The sequence below is a fragment of the Ictalurus punctatus genome, chromosome 6 (genome assembly GCF_001660625.3).
Source record: "Ictalurus punctatus breed USDA103 chromosome 6, Coco_2.0, whole genome shotgun sequence".
Lineage (NCBI taxonomy): Eukaryota > Metazoa > Chordata > Actinopteri > Siluriformes > Ictaluridae > Ictalurus > Ictalurus punctatus.
In genome coordinates, this window is record NC_030421.2 from 8367501 (window position 1) to 8387142 (window position 19642).

At 39.3% G+C, this 19642-nt stretch overlaps 1 protein-coding gene across 9 annotated transcripts in view; it reads left to right on the forward strand.

Annotated features, from left to right (window-relative positions):
• The window catches only part of itprid2 (ITPR interacting domain containing 2), a 70601-nt gene that overhangs the window by 41457 nt on the left and 9502 nt on the right, over positions 1-19642 (forward strand). For 8 of the 9 annotated variants that reach the window (XM_053680808.1, XM_053680805.1, XM_053680812.1 and 5 more), the window contains 8 exons: positions 6299-6352; positions 8490-8529; positions 9632-9733; positions 10378-10586; positions 14746-15398; positions 15693-15753; positions 17301-17389; positions 17894-19621. In XM_053680808.1, the coding sequence (XP_053536783.1) occupies positions 6299-6352; positions 8490-8529; positions 9632-9733; positions 10378-10586; positions 14746-15398; positions 15693-15753; positions 17301-17389; positions 17894-19621 (2936 nt within the window). The remainder of the gene's footprint in view (positions 1-6298; positions 6353-8489; positions 8530-9631; positions 9734-10377; positions 10587-14745; positions 15399-15692; positions 15754-17300; positions 17390-17893; positions 19622-19642) is intronic. The other variant, XM_053680811.1, reaches the window with a different exon arrangement.

The following is a 19642-nucleotide window of genomic DNA, read 5'->3' on the forward strand; positions in this document are numbered from 1 at the left end:
TCTCCAAGTTGCATCGCAAATTTCAAACTACAGCAAAATCGAGCATTTTTGGTCTCAACAATTGCAAAAAAATCTCGACGAAATCCTGTATCCTGGACTGCCTTTTTTTTTTTCTAATATCCCAAGTAGTGTAAAATATCTTTCGAACTTTTTTCAGATTTTTATTTTAAATAATTACAAACTGCAACCGGTTAAAATTTTGTACTGAATTTCTTTAAATTGTAAACATGTAAAGAAATGTAATTGTAAGTAGTTTTTGTTTAATATATGAAATTTATTAGAAATTGTTAGAATTTTTTTCCTCTGCACTGTCTTTATATGGACGTAAAATAAGCGTCATTGAACTTAAGTTGATTTAATTATTTATAGTTACTACTGTTTTGCTGTCAGCTTATTAGTACGATCGAGGATCTGTGATCACGGATCATAGAAATGTCCATGTATCATATGATATTTTTGTCTAGAAATGATTTCTGTCTTTAAATGAGGAAGAAAATCATAAACCCCCTTGTTCTTTTGTAGCACCACTATAAGGAATCTTCTCTAAAATACCTTTATAGTACTTTTGCTTAAGCACTGGTAATAGAAACAGGTCTGATCATATATAATGCAATACCCTTACTAACAAACACAACTGCCAACCAAATTATACAGTATATTATTTCATAAAAGTTAAACCAACTCCCTCGATCATACACCAGGAATCAAAATGAGTGCTGAACATATCAGGGTTGTCCATATGGTATATTAAATATATTGTGATTTGTATTTACAGTTTCCGGTAAATGGGAAATTTTTTTTATATATATCTCACAAAAATAAGTGACGCAGTTACATTTATGCATCAGATTAACGCTTTACGCAGAAATTCATGCTGAAATGTTTGGATATGTAGTTTTTTAGGCAGGTAGAGACGTGTGTATGTATGTGTGAGCTGCACTTGTGGTAAATAAAGCGTTGCAAGGGAAAAAAGGAGTGGCTGAAACAGATAGCAGTACGTTGACCGTGAGATTAAAGAAACAATTTGGTTGAAACACGCTGAACCTGTTCTTTAGAGGGGTTTATGGTCCGCAGTCAGCAATGGAAGGATCTTTGGTATAGTAATAATAAAGGCTTGTCATTAATTACTGTGCATTTATCCTTACTAAATACACAGTATGGCTGTTTAACCTGCTTCCTGTTACTAATCTCTGACATTGAGGTAAGTAACAGGAAGACTGTGGTACCTGTGAAAGCTGCATTTCAGCTCATTCATTATGTCCCAGAATAAATAAAGGAATTCTTAAATACAAGTCCAACAAAATTAAACGAAATTGAATGGATAGTTTATCTAGTCATTTACAGTGCCTGGTTGGAATGTGCAATATGGAAATTGTTCCTATTATCTGTATGAGAGCGCTACCCTCGTGCTGTGGTTGTTTGTGATTGGTACTTTAGTATATAATGATAAATATTTCAAAACTAAAAGGGTTCTTTATTAGCAGTCAAAAAGCCTACCAAATGCGCTGTCTGTCTTTCAGTTCGGCACACCCTGCATGTTAATATGCAGTATTATCATTTGTGTTATTTGGATTAAAAACAGAAGTGGGTGTGGTCTATATTGGGAAGGTTTTTTTTTATTATTTGTTAATTGTTAAATATATCACTATGTTGTGGAAATACTGGAATACACTGGGCGGGGGGACAGGTCTGCTAGTAAAAGTTGCAAATTATAGCAATATATACCTTATACAGTGCCCACCACTAATATTGGCATCCTTGGTAAATATGAGCAAAGAAGACTGTGAAAAATGGTCTTTATTGTTTAACCTTTTGATCTTTTGTTAAAATAATTCACAAAAATACTTTCCTGGATATCAAATAACAATTGCAAACCAAACACAGGTTTATCAAAAAAAATGTTAAATATAGGTATGCATATTTTACATATTTTCCCATATATTTCCCATATATTTCCCAGATATTTTAATTTATTTTAGTACACTTGGGTGACTAGGAATAGGAAATTGTTCCACCATGACTTCTTGATTCACAGGGTTATGAATACGAGGTAACAAACAGCAAATTCAACAAATAATTTGAAAAATTATTTTTAAATTTAAAGCAGCAAAAAAGCAACAACAACAAAAAAGCATTTTTGCTTAAAAAGCAAAAGCAGCAAATTCCCTTAAGTCATTCATAACAATGGGTAAGACCAAGGAATATAGCTTTGATATGCGGCAAAAGGTTGTTGAGCTTCACAAAATGGGAAGTGTCTATAAGAAAATAGCACAAGCATTGAAAATCCCCATTTCCACCATCAGGGCAATAATTAAGAAGTTCCAGTCAACTGGAGATGTTATGAATCAACCTGGAATTGGACGTGTGTCTATATCGTCTCAACGCACTGTGAAGACGACGGTTCGAGTGGCCAAAAAATCTCCAAGGATCACAGCTGGAGAATTGCAGAAGTTAGATGCGTCTTGGGCTCAGAAAGTCTCCAAAACTACAATCTGAAGTCACCTACATCACCACAAGTTGTTTGGAAGGGTTTCAAGAAAAAAGCCTCTACTTTCATTCAAAAACAAACTCGAGCGTCTTCAGGTTGCCAGACACTACTGGAACTTCACATGGGATCGGTTTCTATGGTCAGATGAAACCAAAATAGAGCTTTTTGGCAATAAACACCAGAGGTGGTTTTGGCGCACACAGAGAGGTAGCCATATGGAAAAGTACCTCATGCCCAAGGTTAAATATGGAGGTGGCTCTTTAATGTTTTGGGGCTGTTTTTCTGCCAGAGGACCTGGACATTTTGTTAGGATACATGGCATCATGAACTCCATCAAATATGAACAGATATTAAATGAAAACCTGACTGCCTCTGCCAGAAAGATTCAAATGGGCCGTGGTTGGATCTTCCAGCAGGACAGTGATCCAAAACATACATCAAAATCAACACAAAAATGGTTTACTGACCACAGAATCAAGTCCTGCCATGACCATCCCAGTCCCCTGACCTGAACCCCATAGAAAACCTGTGGGGTCAACTGAAGAGAGTCCACCAGCGTGGACCTCGAAATATGAAGGATCTGGAGAGATTGTGTATGGAGGAACGCTCTCAGATCCCTCACCATGTATTCTCCAACCTCATCAGGCATTATAGGAGAAGACACAGAGCTATTATCTTGGCAAAGGGAGGTAGCAAAAAGTATTGACTAAAAGGGTGCCAATAATTGCAGAACACATATATTTAACAAAGATTTTTTTTTTATAAACATGTGTTTTATGTAATTGTTTGATATCCATGAGAGCAGAGTATTTTTGTGAATTTTTTTATCAAAAGGTTAAACGATAAAGGCCATTTTTCACAGCCTTCTTTGCTCATATATACCAAGGGCACCAATATTAGTGGAGGGCACGGTACGTCTTCATGGAGCTCACTTTGTGGCCAGGGGCATTGTGATGCTGGACCAGGTTTGAGCCTGTTCGCTCCAGTGACGGGAAACTCTAATGCTATAGCACACAAAGACGTATTAGACCAGCCGTTCTTAGCTTTTTTGCGAGTGCGACCCACTTTTAAGAATAGCAATGTATTGCGTCCCCATCAACTCCACCCCACCCCGGATGTTAAATGGAGAAAGACTAATATAATATAAAACAAATTCAATGTTTTGGACTATTCACAGTGGGATGGTTGGGCTTTGATAGAGTATGCGAGAGGGTCCAGTCATGGCTGAGTAGGGCTGAGGGTAAAACCACAGACTATCTATACTATCAATCTGGTGCTATACTTGTTCTTCAGGAATGCCAGCACTGAAAAACCAGCCTCACAAAGAAGTCAATGCGAATGGGAGAAGGCTTTTCGTTGCCATGACCATTCAGTTCTTGGTATTTGCTGTGCATGGATATCCAAAAAAATCTGTGGCTTCTCTGTGTGCACTCGTGCAAAATAAAAGTTTTCCTGTGAATGAATGTACAAGTCTTACAATAATTTAAAATTAATTTGAATCTCTGTGTTCAGCACATGGTCTGCATGAGCTTTACTGAGTGACTGCACAAAACAGCATTTTTTTTTTTTTTTTTTTTTTTTTTTTTAACGTAAACACGGTAGAAATATGGTTTTATTTTGTATCTCAGTAAAGCAGTGTTTAGGTTGGGCTAAAACCGAATAGAGCTCCTGTTAGTATCACAAACGTCTGTCATGTAAGCAGGGTTGCCAGAACCCACATATAATACGCATATATCACAGATCTATATTGCAACTCGGAAATGTGCCTCCTGTGCCAGCATGTTTTTCCTGCCACTATATACTGTAGTATGCACAGCATTTACCATTCCCTCCGCTAAACTCTGAGCAACCTATCTGTTTTGTCCTTATCAGATTGATCCAGAGAAATTATTGTAGGTAATGAACAGTGTGTGGGAATGACTGGGTGTGTATGAGCGTGCGTTGACAGATGGCAGTTCACAGAGTTCAGGTGTTAAAAGGTGAACAATCTTCTCCCTGTTCTGAAGGAGTTTAGCAGAGACTGGGTTTTATTATAGACTCAGTATCATGGGTAGGTGTTTTTTTGTTTGTTTGTTTTTGTTTTTGTTTTTTATTATCATTACAGGTCACCAGAGTTGAGTTAAAAAAATAAATAAAAAATCTCCCACAGCAGCACACCATGTACAGGAAGACTGAAAAATCTGGCCTCTGTAGACATGTCTGTCTATAACACCAAGATAATAGTGCTCGTATACACAAACATACAACGTGTAATCAATGTAAGATATATTTAAATAAATAAATAATAAACTTGTATTTATATTTACTGTTTACATATGGCTGCTGAATCTGTTTGTTTTGCACATGTTGTATTAGTCAAGTTGCATTAGTCCTGGTTTGGCTTGGCCACAATTTCATCCCTTTCTGATTTCTAACCCTTAACTGTTACCATCCCAAAGAAGAAATTTGCCAACACGAACATTTTTAAATTTGTTAAGACAAACAAGCTGTATGTTTGGTTTTTGTTTTGTTTTTTTTCTCCGCCCTCCCCGTTTATAATGACATTTTATGTTGTGGTATGTCCATGAAACATTATAGCAGTATCGCAGCTATAAACAGTCCTTCCTTCTCCAGTTCTTCCCTGAGTTAAATAATATAATGCATACATGAATAAATACAGCAGGGCATGTTACTGAGTAACCTCAAAGCGCAAACTCCTCTGTCCTGAAAATGTCCCCGTATCAGAAAATTTAAAGTTACAGCTGTAGAAGTCGTTACTATAGAAACGATAAAGTATTAGAATGAGCGCGTTAATGTAAACATGTGATTTTGAATTACAGCTGGAACGACGGTCTGATGTTGAAAGCTGATGTTGTAGAAAATTCATCAATGCCTTTTGACCAATCAGATTCATGAATTGAACAACGTTGAATAATAAACAAAGTTGTTTGGTGGTGGTGATGTCGTCATTGTTACTACCACCATTTTATACCACCAGTTTATACTTCAGAAAATAAGAGCCACCACACTGAACGTTTTGTTTTGACCTGTTGATGTGGCTATATTTGCGGCTTCATGTTAATTCGTTTGCTGATTTTTGTTTGCAAGTGTGATCATCAAAATGGGCAATGGCATGAAAAATCCATGTTTGTTTATATAAATAAAAAGACCAAAACATCAGGCTAATGCAAAAAATAAATATATAAAGAGAAAGACATGTAAGTTGGATTTTGTAAATTTTGTAAAATTGACTGAGGTCAGAGTTTTAAAGAAATAGTTCAGGCAAAAAATGAAACTCTCTTAACTTTTAGCTAACACGCAGCTCAATGTGTCTGGTTCCTGATTTTCTCAAAGGCCAAGTGACAGGTTCTGCACTTTTATCTTCAATCTGCCGTCTTCTCTCTCACCAGACTCGTTGATGTGAGATTTTCTAGCATTAAATCAGTAACTCTCTGGCTGTTTTATTGTTTGTTAATATAAATATGTTTATTGGGTTTTATTTTTGTTTTTTTCCATGTAACTTGCGTTACAGTAACTATCAGGGTTGAGTCACTTTCCAAGCCACCACTCCTTGTGAACTTTGGAGCCTAGACCCACACAGACGCACACACACACCACCATGTGGTTAATAGGATCGTTCTGTAGATAAGCCAGTAACGGTTCACACTAATAGTGTGTGTTTATCTCTACGTGACGAGCTGATTCGGCAATGGGAACTGTGTGTGGGTGTGAGGAAATGTGATTTTGAGAAATGGAGGACGAGTTCTTGGCTTGAAGACAGTGTTTAGCAATGGTCAAGTGTAAGGGTTTTGTTCTTCTTTTGCTTTGTAGGACCACAGAGGAATGGCTGTAGCTTCGAAGATGACTTGTCGTTGGGTGCTGAAGGTAAGCGTTTATATGTAGATACTAAAAACTTTTTCTCTTGGGAAAGGTGTTGTAACATGTCTCTAAAAAGCAAAGAGACCTTTTCATGAAGTTCCGACTGATATGAATGTCTTGTCACTAATTCAAATTTCAAGGAGCTTTAAGGGAATTTTAAATAACAGCCAATTTGTTTAATAATCTTGATTTTATTTTATTTTTTAATAATGCAAGGGTAAAATGCATTCATTAATTAACAAAAAAAAACTTTATTAAAATTGATTGATTTAAGGAAGTAAGGAATAGATTCAGTGAAAGGTAATTAAACTTAAAACATAAAATTGACCGAAAAAAGTTCACTAAGCAATTAAGACATGAATATACAACTAAGCATCACTGGAAGGTGGTTAAATAGAAGCTGAAGCAATAAATAAGATGTATTTTGTGTGGGAATATTAGGGATTTTTACAGAAAGTATATTCCACAGTGGTAGTAACTAAAGGAAGGTTTACCAGTTTTTAGGTGTCCAAGCACCTAGTGTTGGAATTCTGTGTTGTTAGGATTCTTCTACATCATCTTTAAAACTTAAAAAGTCCAGGACATGAAGTTCCTTGATGGGTATAACTCTGCCTTTTAGTCAGTCAAGGACGTTTCATGTTTTGGTCCATAAGCATATAGCATAAGATGATTCAACAAAAGTTCTTGAGAACCCTTAAACTTCATGTAAAATAATGTACAAAATCTGTGTTGTTAAACTTCTCTCATACTGTATATGCAATTATGAAATTTGAAAAGCCAGAACCATTTATGATTGGTTAAGTGTGGCCACCAAAGGAATTCAAGAGGAGGCAGGGCTTAACACATGCCCAGGTATTTATATATTGTGAGTTTAACTGCAGATTGACCGCCTGCTGCTGTTTAATCTATCTGCAATGTTTTTTTTATTTATAGGGTTAACTTAATGTGTAAGCGTTCACCAGGGCAAGCTTTGACAATAAGAAACCCTAACCCTAGGCTGACTAGCCTCATAAGCAATTATTCCAAATGATTGCAGCATCATAATTATCGAGGTGCTGCTTTTTCATTCGTCCCAGCTTTACCTATTGCATTGTTGCACTGCCTCTGCTCTGACTCAGCTTTTTATTTAAGACTGAAAATGCAGAAATGAAAGTAAATCCTACCCAGTAACAGCTGCATTGGAATCCTTTACAGAAGTGAAACAGTGTGTATGTGAAACAACTCAGTCCAAAACTGGGCAAAGCAAGAACATAACTAGACCAGATGAACTCGTTCGGGCGTTAATGTTCGTGATGGTAAACTCAGGTTAATAAGGTGCAGACAATCGAATCAAACAGAAAGGAGCCAGGGTCTTGGAGAAAACTGGTTTTCAAACTGGTCTGTCCAAATGGGATGGAATCATGGTCCATTGTTTGAAGCAATTATGTGAAGATTTGGGCATTCATTTAGGAAAAGAAATTGAAGCAGTCTTTCAGTAGGTCCAGTGCCAATTTAAAGAAGCGAATATCAAACACTAAACATCTGTTTATACATTTGCAATAAGGAAAAGTTTGATTATTTTCCAAGTCGTAAAAAAAAAAAAAGAAAGAAAGAAACACGAGGTACCACTTAGGAAGTCTCAAAGCTGACAATTGAGCCCAGAGGCAAGCATCCACAATCTACCATGCTGCTTAGAAGGACAAAGCCCCGCCCTCTTGGCTCTCATGCTACACTCTGGTTGGTCGGGTGACTTGATGACTGGTAGAAAGTAGAGAACAGATGTAGACGAGGTGATACAGAACAGTGTACGAGTGCGTGTCTAACTGCGAAATTGGGTGTGGGGAAAACCTTTTGTAAGACTTGTCACTTTGTGTTCCCAGTCCGTATGTGATTTGTAATGTAAATTTGGGCTGTCTGGCTAGCACACATGCGAGGACATTTAGTAGTTTCTGTAAAGAGTCGCAGGAATGACACGAAAGGAGGATGAAGATGGAATGTTCTGGGAGGAATATTTTTCTGGACTGTGTAGGACACTGTTTAATAACACCGGATTGGTGTATTTTAGTGTATCAGTGTAGTATTAGTGTTACTGTAGGTGGCTATGATGTGGTTTGATAGTGTTGACTGAATTTTACACTTTCTCTTTCTGTCCCTCTTTGTCTAGCCCATCTACTCCAGAGCAGCAGTGCCAAACCTGACCCCAGGTAAGTAAACCCTCATGAAAGATTACCATCTATCTACCCCATCCTCCCTGATTTTAAGTCACCTGTTCATCTAACCCAGTGTTCATGTTAGCAGGCAGCAACCTTTTATTAGTCTGTACGAGTTTCAGCTCAATTTTGCTGGCGAAGAATAAAATCGGCACACATTGTAAAAGCGTTCTTTGGTCCTGAGTTGAGATCTAGGGGTCTTAAAATGTCTTATATGACCTGCTTAACACTGGCACATTTAGTGCTATTGTGACCAAAAACAGTGGACTTTGCACAGTATGACGAGTGTTCATTTGAAAACACTGCTAGGATTGCACTTACTAAACGAAACTTAAGTTCGTGACAAAAAAAACACAATTCGGCCTTCGATTTCTCCATTTTGTGTAAATTAGTTAAAGCAACAAGTCTAAATGATTGGCTACAATCCTTGGACCTATCGTAAGGGGTGGGTTTTCTAACATCCTTCAACTTCTCTATTCTCACTATTTCCTGTCTGCGTTTAGTTTCCATTTAATAATTTAAGACGTGCACAAATGGAACCCGATACCCATCATCATCTCGGGTTTATTCCAACCTTTAAAATACATTTCAACAAAAGTAACTCATTGATGTGTAAATATATATTTATGACTCCATTTTGGCTTCTACAGCTACTAGTTGGAAATGAATACAGCCTTGTTTTTTTTGTTGTTTTGTTTTTTTTCTCTCCTGTAATCTTCAGTCAAAATGCAGTAGAATTTTGGCAGTCTCTTGGCCAAAATTCTCTTTGGCCGTCTCTCATCTTGCTTTTTAAGTACGTCATGTTTCAAACCACCCACCTCCCCCACCCCCGCATACAAATATCAAGAGGAAACGCACTTCCTTGTTCAATTGGAAATATGTCACATTATGAAAGAATGCGCATTATCACTTCATGTAATGGTTTCTTAAAAAAAGAACATAGAGAGGCCACGCCCACTAGTGACAACAATAGTGGTCAGTCACTACCAAGTAACAAGCCACACTTCAGCGAATTGTCACTGCACAGGAGTGTTTGTCTGTTCTCTTTTTAATCTCTCTCTCTCTCTCTCTCTCTCTCTCTCTCTCTCTCTCTCAGTAGTTATGACATGCAAGCAATGGAGAAGAGGAGTCAGTTCAGACAGAAGGGTCGGAGTATGAACTCTACCGGTTCAGGAAAGAGCAGCGGCACAGTGTCCAGGTATTGACATACAACTAAACACTCCACAATGAACTGCGAACTCGAGCTCTTATTATGTACTTTCCACTTGGAATTTGCTCTATTTTTTTTCTTCATTGTTTTTAGTCTGTGGAGTGGAATGTCACACTATACTTTCTTATTAGTGCTAAACAAATAGATATTTTCACTACATGCATGCATGCAATCAAATATGAATGTTAAAATGGTTATGGACCAAGAGCTCGTATTGACTCGGGCAAACTGAATATCTAATGGTAGCATTTTTTTTGTTTCCTTTTTGACTAATTTTTTCCCCAATTTTAGTCATTGTCAGTCCCCGGAGGCTAACTAGTTTTTCGTTATCGCACAATGCTGTTTGATTCTTCTTCCAATACATCAAGTCAGCAGCCATATGCTTTGTAATTGCTGATCAGAAGACACCTAAGCACACCTGTCGGAGACTGTAACTACCCTTTTGTGTATACCTGGGCTCACAGCTGCCCACAATTGGATCTTTTACCACATATTCTCTTACAAAGCCCACTATGGCTATGGCCTAATCTGGATTTGAACTCCCAAAAATAGGGCAAATGATTTAGAAGCAAAATTGTGATCATAATTAAAAGCTCTTAACCTTGTACATTGTAACCTCTAATGTCCACCAGTGTCTCAGAGCTGTTGGACCTGTATGAAGAGGACCCAGAGGAAATCCTCTACAACCTGGGCTTTGGCCGCGAAGAGCCAGACATTGCCTCCAAAATCCCCTCACGGTTCTTCAATACATCGTCCGGTGCCAAGGGCATCGATATCAAGGTTTATCTGGGAGCACAGATGCAGCGCATGGAACTGGAAAATCCCAACTACGCCCTCACCAGTAAGAGACTTGTTTGTTCTAGGCTATGCTCCTGGATGGTGAGAAGGAAAGAGAGCTTCCTGTTTAACATGCTACGTAGTTACAGCTGCTTTGTCCCATGGTTCACCTCACTTTCTAGACCGGTTCTTCATCTGGTAGGAGGTTTTTTTTTTAACTGAACAAATGGAAGATTTCTTCTGGTATCACTCTCTCCTCTCCACTAGTAGCTGGTGTGTAGTAGGTGTTCTGGCACACTATGGCTGCCGTCGCATCATCCAGGTGGACGCTACACACTAGTGGTGGTTGAGGAGATTCCCCCACCTCCAAGCCCACCCACCCCATATACTATGTAAAGCACTTTGATTGTCTAGAAAAGTGCTATGTAACTGTAAATACTTTCCCACATGATAACAGATTGTAGCCTGATCATGTGATTCTAGCATAATGGCTTAATCAAGAAGTTTCAAGCCATTTATTTCATGACCTTGTTATCATTGTAGTCCGTTTCTTAGTAATAGGAAAAGAAAGTGTCAGAGCTTTTAATTCCTGCTTTTGAATAGGCATTACTATGGTAAACACTCTTTCTCCCCTATGCTCTCTCTATTTAATTAACTTTAAGATCGAACATGCACAATGTTCAAGTGTGCAAACAGGTCAAGGTCATATATACCATACATATCTACGTGATGGTAATAGTAATAAAGCAGATAAACATAAGAGGCATCTATAGATATCAGGGATATCTTACCATATAGGTCACTCTCTATATGTACAGTTATGAACTGTAGCCCATCTATTGCTTTGTACAATGTATCAGCAGCCCTCAAACCCATCTATCAATAGAAATGGACCACCTGAAGATGGGTTCAAAGCCTTTCTCAATCTTGATGGATTGTAGTATGAATCAATGAAGAGTCTAGCCTGGTGGCTTTGAGAGATTTCTGACAAAATTGGAGGGAATTCTCTTTTTCTGAAGCAGTTGACTATTATCTGGAAAGAAATGAAAGCGAGGAACTTCCAAATGACGCAGCTGTTTTGGGCTTCACCTCATCATTGGTCACAAAAAGTCACAGGTTTGAAGCTGGACCATGCCATAGTCATGCATGGCAAGAGTCCAAGAGAGTTTAGTTGGCCGAGTTCCTTTATTGGGAGGAATGGTCTTATTTTCCTCTCCTGTACTGTAATGCTAGTGAAGTATAGCATCTAAACAGAATAGTTGCACGAGTGGCATGCTCAAAAAAGATTCAGTGGCTTCTCTTGACTTGAATGAAGTACAACATATGGCCAAATGTATGTGGACCCCTGACCCCCATATGTGGTTCTTCTCCACATGTCTTTGTATGCCGTAGCATTAAGAATTCCCCTTTACTGGAGCTAAGAGGCCCAAACCTGTTTCCAGCATGGCATGAGGGAGGTATGCATAATGGAGTGGGAATTGGCAAGAGTAAATTAAAGGGAAAAAATGGGTAAGACATCAATCACAATGGTACAGCCAGCTCAAAGACATCAATCACAATGGTACTGCCAGCTAAAGGTAATCTTAGAAGTGGGGTCTGGCCAACTTGTTAGGAGCATCGATCATTTGATTAGTTTGTGGGAACTGTTTGTCAAGACTCAAACTGTACATTGGCTTAAGTTCTTGCATGGTGCTCAAAGATCCTTTGCTAGTTTCTTTGGCAGATGGGATCACAGCTCTTGGACAAGAGAGTTAAGGCTTCTTCCACAGGCAGTGATACTAATATGTCAAAGATTTGCTGTTGCTCTTAGAGAGCCTAAGGAATTCGGGCTGCATGATTATGGTCAAAATGATAATCATTATTATTTTGATCAATATTGAGATCTCGGTTATTTATCACGATTATTCATTGATTTTAGTCACAACATATTTTTATTGCACTTTCACCTCCATGTCGTGCTACATTCCTGCTAATGTACAAATCTTTGCATCTTTGCATTAGACTGATCCTTAAAGTGCATCATCTCATAGAAGCAAAATATAAATAAAATTGTACCCAAAATATAGGATAAGTAAAAATAAAAATGCCATCAACCAAATGAAAATATGCATCAAATATAACAATATGCAACCAAATGAAAACAATTCAGGTATATGCAGAAAAGGCAATAACAGTGTTTACAGGAGGAGAGATGCAGACAAATCACCCAACAGAGAGGTGCAGGGATGACGTCATTTTGTACCGGAACCCGGAAGTTAGCATCACACCGGTTCCCTCGACAAAAACCCAATAGGATTTTCACATAGACTTTTGGATTATTGCAAAAAAATAAGCTCTGTGATCAACAAAAGTTTACAAGACTAGCATGTTCTGTCCATCAAGATCATTTTCACAAATGAACACAACGTTTATGAAGCCTTAATACAATCGCCAGAAATAAACAGCTAACCGTACGCAATAAACGAACTACATCTCGGTCGCTCGACTTCAACGTCACCATCACCAAGCTTCCGACAACTTTTCCAAACTTGATTTAAAAACATTTTCCATAATACAGATTTATTCTGTGGATGAATCTTCATCCAGGTTTTTTTTTTTTTTGTTGGGGGGGGATTGTGCACAGCATACCTGAACCATTCTATCTGCAAAGACTTTTCGTGTTCGGCGTGATGACGTTTAATGTCCCCGACAACAATCTGTAGTCGCATTTAGCAGCTTGTTAATGTCATGATTTCCCCTTGCACAAGCATTGGAGCTCGCAACGCGTTCTGAAACCCGACGCAAATCTGGCAGCGCGAGCGCTAAAATTTTAACTCGTTTCCGCGTTTTGCCGTTACAAAATGATGTCATCCCTGTGCTGCACTATGGTGACTGGCTGTAAGTTTAGGAAGCGCTTGATTTTGATCTGCAGCGGAGTTTTCTATGAGCGGAGGACGAAATTTAAACGTCAATATCGCAGTCGATCATATTCATGTAATCGTGGGCAGTCAAAATCGTAATCGCGATCGATATTCGATTAATTGTGCAGTCCTTTTAGGAATGACTTTTAACATGGAGGCGTCAAGGTTGTAATCTGAAATTTTTTGCCAATATCTCTAGCCATAATTGATGATTGATCCAGGTCTCTTTGTCTGTCTAATCATGGTAGAAAGTAATGCCTTATTAATGTGAACAGCAATGATAAATGCTTGTGCAGATTATTGTTTCATGTGTTATTTCTAAGTCGGTATAAGAACATTGCTGTTGAATACATAGGAAGCATGAAAGCCAACTCTAATGACTGAAAACAGCCCACAGTGGCATCTTTTATGAGAGTGTTGAAAAAGTTGTTAGCAGACATATCAGCAATTTATGAGTCATTTCTGACAGCTGTTCAGGTTGCTTCTTTGCCCATTTGCCACCACAATGCCAGCCTGCTTGCTGGCTCACATTTGCATACCTCTGGCTTGGAGCATTAGAAAGCAAGCAGATGGGATCAGGAAGGATCTAGACCAGAGCGAGACTTTTCATTTGTCATCATTACGGAGGTTTGGAAAAGATGTTCTGCTGTAGGAGTTTGAGTTTAAACCGCATGTGTTTATTGAAGGTGCTAAATCTTGCTGCAAAAGGTGAAGAAATAAATGCTTCAAGACTCGGTCGAACACCGTGTTCGGCTTGCACTGAAGTTGCTGCAACATTAAAAACGGTCCTGCAATTCTGTTGACATTACACGAGAAAATGAAAAGCCGCTGCAGTTTTCCCACAATGTTTTGTTGTCTTTTCTTACATAACATCTGTCTCTCCATCTCAGAATACACAGGGGGTGGAGAAGGATTGATTGCGAGTGTCATTTACGCTGATCAGGAAGCCAGGAAGTTCTCTCAGTTCTTCACTGTCTGCTCTTGGCTGGTTTTCCTTCGAACCGTGCCTGAACGCTTAGTCACAGTGTCTTTACACAGGAAAATGGCTGTTCAGGCTGAGATAGCTGCTTGCTTGTTCATTTACTGACCGCTTGGGTCATTTATTTGGTATCTCACGGAAACATGTACATGTCAAATAAAATGTGTGTTTAGAAAGTTTGGTTGATTTAATGTGTGCATTTGCTTGCATTTGTTTTTTGCTAGAATTTCCGCAAAGGCGCATTTGTTCCCCCACTGGCGCTTTTATAGCTGATTTGCAAACATGATTAATTCAAATGATGTTGGAAATGTTCAAAGCTTTAATGCCTGCTTCCTTCTTCCTAGGTCGTTTTCGCCAAACTGAGGTTTTGGCCACTGTGGCCAACGTCTTCTCAGAGATCTACTCCCAGGTCTCGGGTCGTCCACTTCAAAAGATCTGCCACAAGGAGCCAGAGCCTAAAGATCCTCCCCCACTACGGAGTAGTAGCTCCACCCTTAATGCGGTCAAGATCCTGAAGAGGAATATCACCCGGCCAAACCTTATGGCCTTGGCGGAGATGATGTCGGCACAGCCCGCAAAAACTACCAACTCTGACCCTGAGGGAGCAAAGAACGGTGTTTGTGAGCCTCAGTCAGATGCTGAGCTCAAGCAGAAGATGTTCAGGAGGAAAGACTCCACTCTGGCGACAGTAACTGAGGAGTCTAATCAGTCCGGCGTTGAGGTTTGTGACTCGGAGGCAGAAAACTCCAAACTTGTAAATGGAGAACGATTATCTCCAAGTGTTGCTGAAAAACCTGAGGATGGTTCAGACGGACCTATCTTGGGGAAGGAGCAGAGCAATGGAGAAATTGCTGAATCCGAATCGAGTCTGATGCCCGAAAAGCAGAAGATGGTCTCCTCCTCTTCCGCTCCAGATAAAGAGCCCTGCTCTTTCCTGCCCAATCCTCACATGGCACATCTCCTCACCCAGCCACGAGACTCCTTCGAAATGGAAGAGGTAATCTTTCCTTTCAGAACTTTACATATGAACCCTCCCTCGCCTGCTGTTGTTATTTTGTTCTCTTTTTTTTTTTTTAGCTGTAATTTTATTTTGTGACCTTTGAAAGCTACAGATAATGAGTGTGCAGGAACCACACTGCTTCAAAGGTCAGGATAGAGTAGTGGTGGTGGTGGTTGTTGGCTCAGTCGCATACAGTTATTGTTAATTCTCTTATGTCCTTTTGTGCTTAATTATGCATGCATGTGTTGGCCTTAGCAGCGTATATTTTGGTAACAAAGTATTTTACTTCAGTTACAGAGTAACGAGGATGAGGCGGTTCCTGGGACTCACTGTTACTCCAGAGAGGGCAGTGGTGAGTCTTGCTGGCCATATTTACAACCTCTTAAGGTTTATCTTTGTTGTGTTAGAAAGTTCTGCTCCTTTTTTTATTTATATATATATATATATATATATATATATATATATATATATATATATATATATATATATATATATATATATATATATATATATATATAATTTAAAAAAATTAATGTATATAATTTTTTCTGAATGCAGCACCAAAATTTTATAACTCATAATCCATAATGCAGATTTCTTGTATACAGTTCTCATGTTACATTTACAAATCATCATACGTTTCATAGTTTAGATCTTACTATGTGGATGTTGCTTCCCATTTGACAGATTATTATTGTTTGTAACTGCAGTTATTTATTTTTTGTTGTTGCTTCTAGCCCTGCCTCCTCCTTAGCTCTGCCCCTTTTATTGCTTTGCAATAGTGAGATGTTTGTCAAAATTCTTCAGTTTAGATCATTTGCTTTGGCAGTGTATCCAGTGGTTCATAAGTGTAACATGAATGTAGTAAAGATGCTATAATGAGGGTTGCATTACTAAAAAAAAAAAAAGTTACATTTGCAGGTTGACAAAACCCATTGATTAAATTAGAATGCAGTCATTGTACTTGCGTAGGGTTACACAGTAGTTCAGTAAGAGATTCTTTGTGGCCTTTTGAGTGAAGTTTTTTTTTTCTTTTCTTTTCTTTTTCCCCTCCAGTTTATTGTGAGGAATCCTAAAAAAAATGTACCTTAGGAAAAAGACTACTTCAGTAACCATTGCTATGGGGCTTAAAGTTTTAATTCAGTCATCTGTGTAACAAATATTATGCAGCTGAAGCACAAGTTTTACATTAGCCTTTGGGTTACAAAACACACTTCTTTTTTTTTTTTTTTTGGTAAAGAATTCCTAAAAACACAGCAGGCCTCGATCACAAATCAGTGGGACTGCTTCATAAAGACAGACCTATTTTTCACAGAGAGATCATTATACTAATCCCCACATAGTTTAGCACCCATCCCTAAAACCAAACTGAGTTGGGAATGTACTGAAGCAGTGGATCCTGACTGTCCTCTTGTGGTAGATTTCAAATAAGACTTACTGGCTTTTTCCTGCCGTAAAACATACTGTACATTTTGGCACCAGAAAATTGGAACAGTACTATTCCTGTCAGCTGCTTGTCTGAAAAGTCTTACCTTTGTGCCACTATCATAGTGCATTCACAAAATGAAAATAACATCATCATTATATTGAATTACAACTGAAGTTCATCATGGTGCAAATTTTCCATCTGCACCATCATCTGTCATCTTTGATGATCAATATTGATCAATATTGATCAATATTCAGGACCCCTTGATCAGTGAACCTTTTCAGTGACTTAATTGCAGCCAAGCTGGATTATGAAATCTCACATCAGTGTTAATCCAAGGACATGTTTGCAAAACGTATTGGCTTCCATTTGGGCTTTTAGATGTAATGCATGCATTACAAATTGGTTTCCAAACTCGACTCTGATATTCTCTCATTATCTTATAATCCACTTGTCCATTTTGTTTCCAGAGCCTCTACTGAGGACAGCTAGTCAACAGTCAGACAGCAGCGGCTTTGCAGAGGACCCCTCAACAGAAGGTTCAGCTAATTTTCTGAAGGTGTGTGTTCATCAGGCAGTCAAGAGTGCTTTGCCAGTCGTAGTCCAGAGTTTTCTAACCCCAGTACTGCAAATTGTAGTCTAGACCTGTTCACTGCACCGTACAGATCTATTTTTCAGTTGATGATTGAAATCAAAAGTCACTGGCTTCTTTTTCAAACAGAAGATATGATGTACACTTCAGTAAATGTAGCATTTTTTTGTCAAAATCATTGTGTAAATGTTAATGAAACAAACAAGTGAATATATACAGTCCAAAAATTGTACAAAATGGCGTATATTATTCTGTTAACATGGTTTATATAAACCATCTTATTGTCTTAATTTTGCTTGTTGCATTAATTTAAGACTGACTGCTACCCTGTTGGATAGCTGAACACTTAATTTATGCTTGACAGATCACACTTTGTGTAGGTGTTTTTATTGTAACGCATCATAAGCACTGTACATTGAGCTCATTGTAATAAAACATTAAGATTACTAAAACATTAACCTTCTACATCAGGTCCAGGAGAGCTTGGACAGCTGTGACAGCGAAATGACTGTGACCTCTCAGGCAGTTGGACCTGGAACACCTGTGTCTCTGGAAAACCCAGCCTTTGAAAGATTGTTAGTGGATGAGGAGCTACTTGTACAGACCGGTATGGGGCTCTTTGGCCCGAACGGAGCTGAGGAAGTTCCAGTAGATGTGAGCCAACAATTACCAAAACATTGCGTCATGGACAAGATAAGGCCAGAGATTCTGGAGAATGCTGGGTCTGAGATGGACATTCATGATGGACATACTAGTTCTGTAATTGAGACAAGCTCTAGCACAGAATCACTCTCCACTGTAGAGTCAGCAGATCTAGAGTCATCTACAGATCTGGCTACAGCACCAAGCCTACCTAATGCAAGTACAGAGACAACTGTTGTGAGGGAACAGGATATGTTCATTGAGGCTGACAGCTCAACAGAGACAAATTCATCATCACCTTCAAGCTCATCCACTCCATTAGAACCAGTGTTAGAAAATGTACCAATCCCAAGTCAAAGTTCAGATCCTGTTCCTGAGTCCAGTGTTCATGAAAAGGAGAACCATAGCACTTTAGATAGGGTTCGTGGTGCCCTGGTTCGGGCCCAGCAGAGGACAACCTCATGTGAGGATCAGAGAGGACGGGTTTGGATTCGGTCATGCGACCTACTGAGGAATCTAGATGGGCAGGTTAAGAACCCTCTTCAAAGGTCCAGCTCCCTCCCAAGCTCGCTGCTGAGTCCAACCCGGGTGGTGTCATCTGTGCACATCCAACTAGGTCAGGGCTCAGTCCAACGGTGTACTCCACCGTCCTACAGCTATCGCTATGAGGGGGAACCAGAAGAGGTCACATCCATTGAAAAGGTAGATGACAATAAATCTCAGTCCAGATACCAGTCCAATCTTGCTGATGGAGACTCGATCAGCTTAAATCCAGAGACGGAGCTAGACAGTACACGAGTGCCTCCATACCCCATGAATGTGCCTCAGCATTTGACTCAATCGACTAGCTCACTCTACAGCATCCCTGCTGATTGGCCCTTGCGGCGTATGGCAGAAGCTCCTGTTTGGAGCACTAACAGTGTCCCTGATCTGACCCAGTACACAGGGATACCACATCCTGCGATTCCACGTCACATTCAGCAAGAACTTCCTCAATTCCGAGGATCAGTTGGCTCCCCTTACCAGAAACCTGTTAACCCCCCTAGTCGCAGTTATACCCCTATCAACAGCCCCTGCCCTTACACACAGAGTGGCTTGTGTTCCCAGTATCCTCAGCCACAGAACTCACCATTTCTTCATCCTGTATACACCCCACATCATGATTCACCTGTCCCCCCAAAAAATATGACCTATACCCACTCACAAAGTGTGCCTTGCAGTCCTTTAACACCCTTCCAGTTTTCTCCTCTAACTAATCCTTATGGTTCCTCACTCAACCTCCACCTGCAGGCAAGTTCCTACAACCCTCAAGTGCCTCTTACCCACTCCTGCAGTGCCCCATGTAGCTTGGCCTACGGTAACACACCATATCACCCCACTATGCCCTACGGACATCAGTGTATTTCACCATTCCATACTCCGCCTGCCCCATTCTCCCCACCATCTTCGTCATTCCTATCAGACATCTCAACTCCTCCCCTGTCTATGGGCAGTACAGAAATGCAGCTGCGTCGAGTCTTGCATGAAATTAGAGGCACCGTCCAGAGTTTTGGCCAGGTGAGAATTTTTACAGATAAG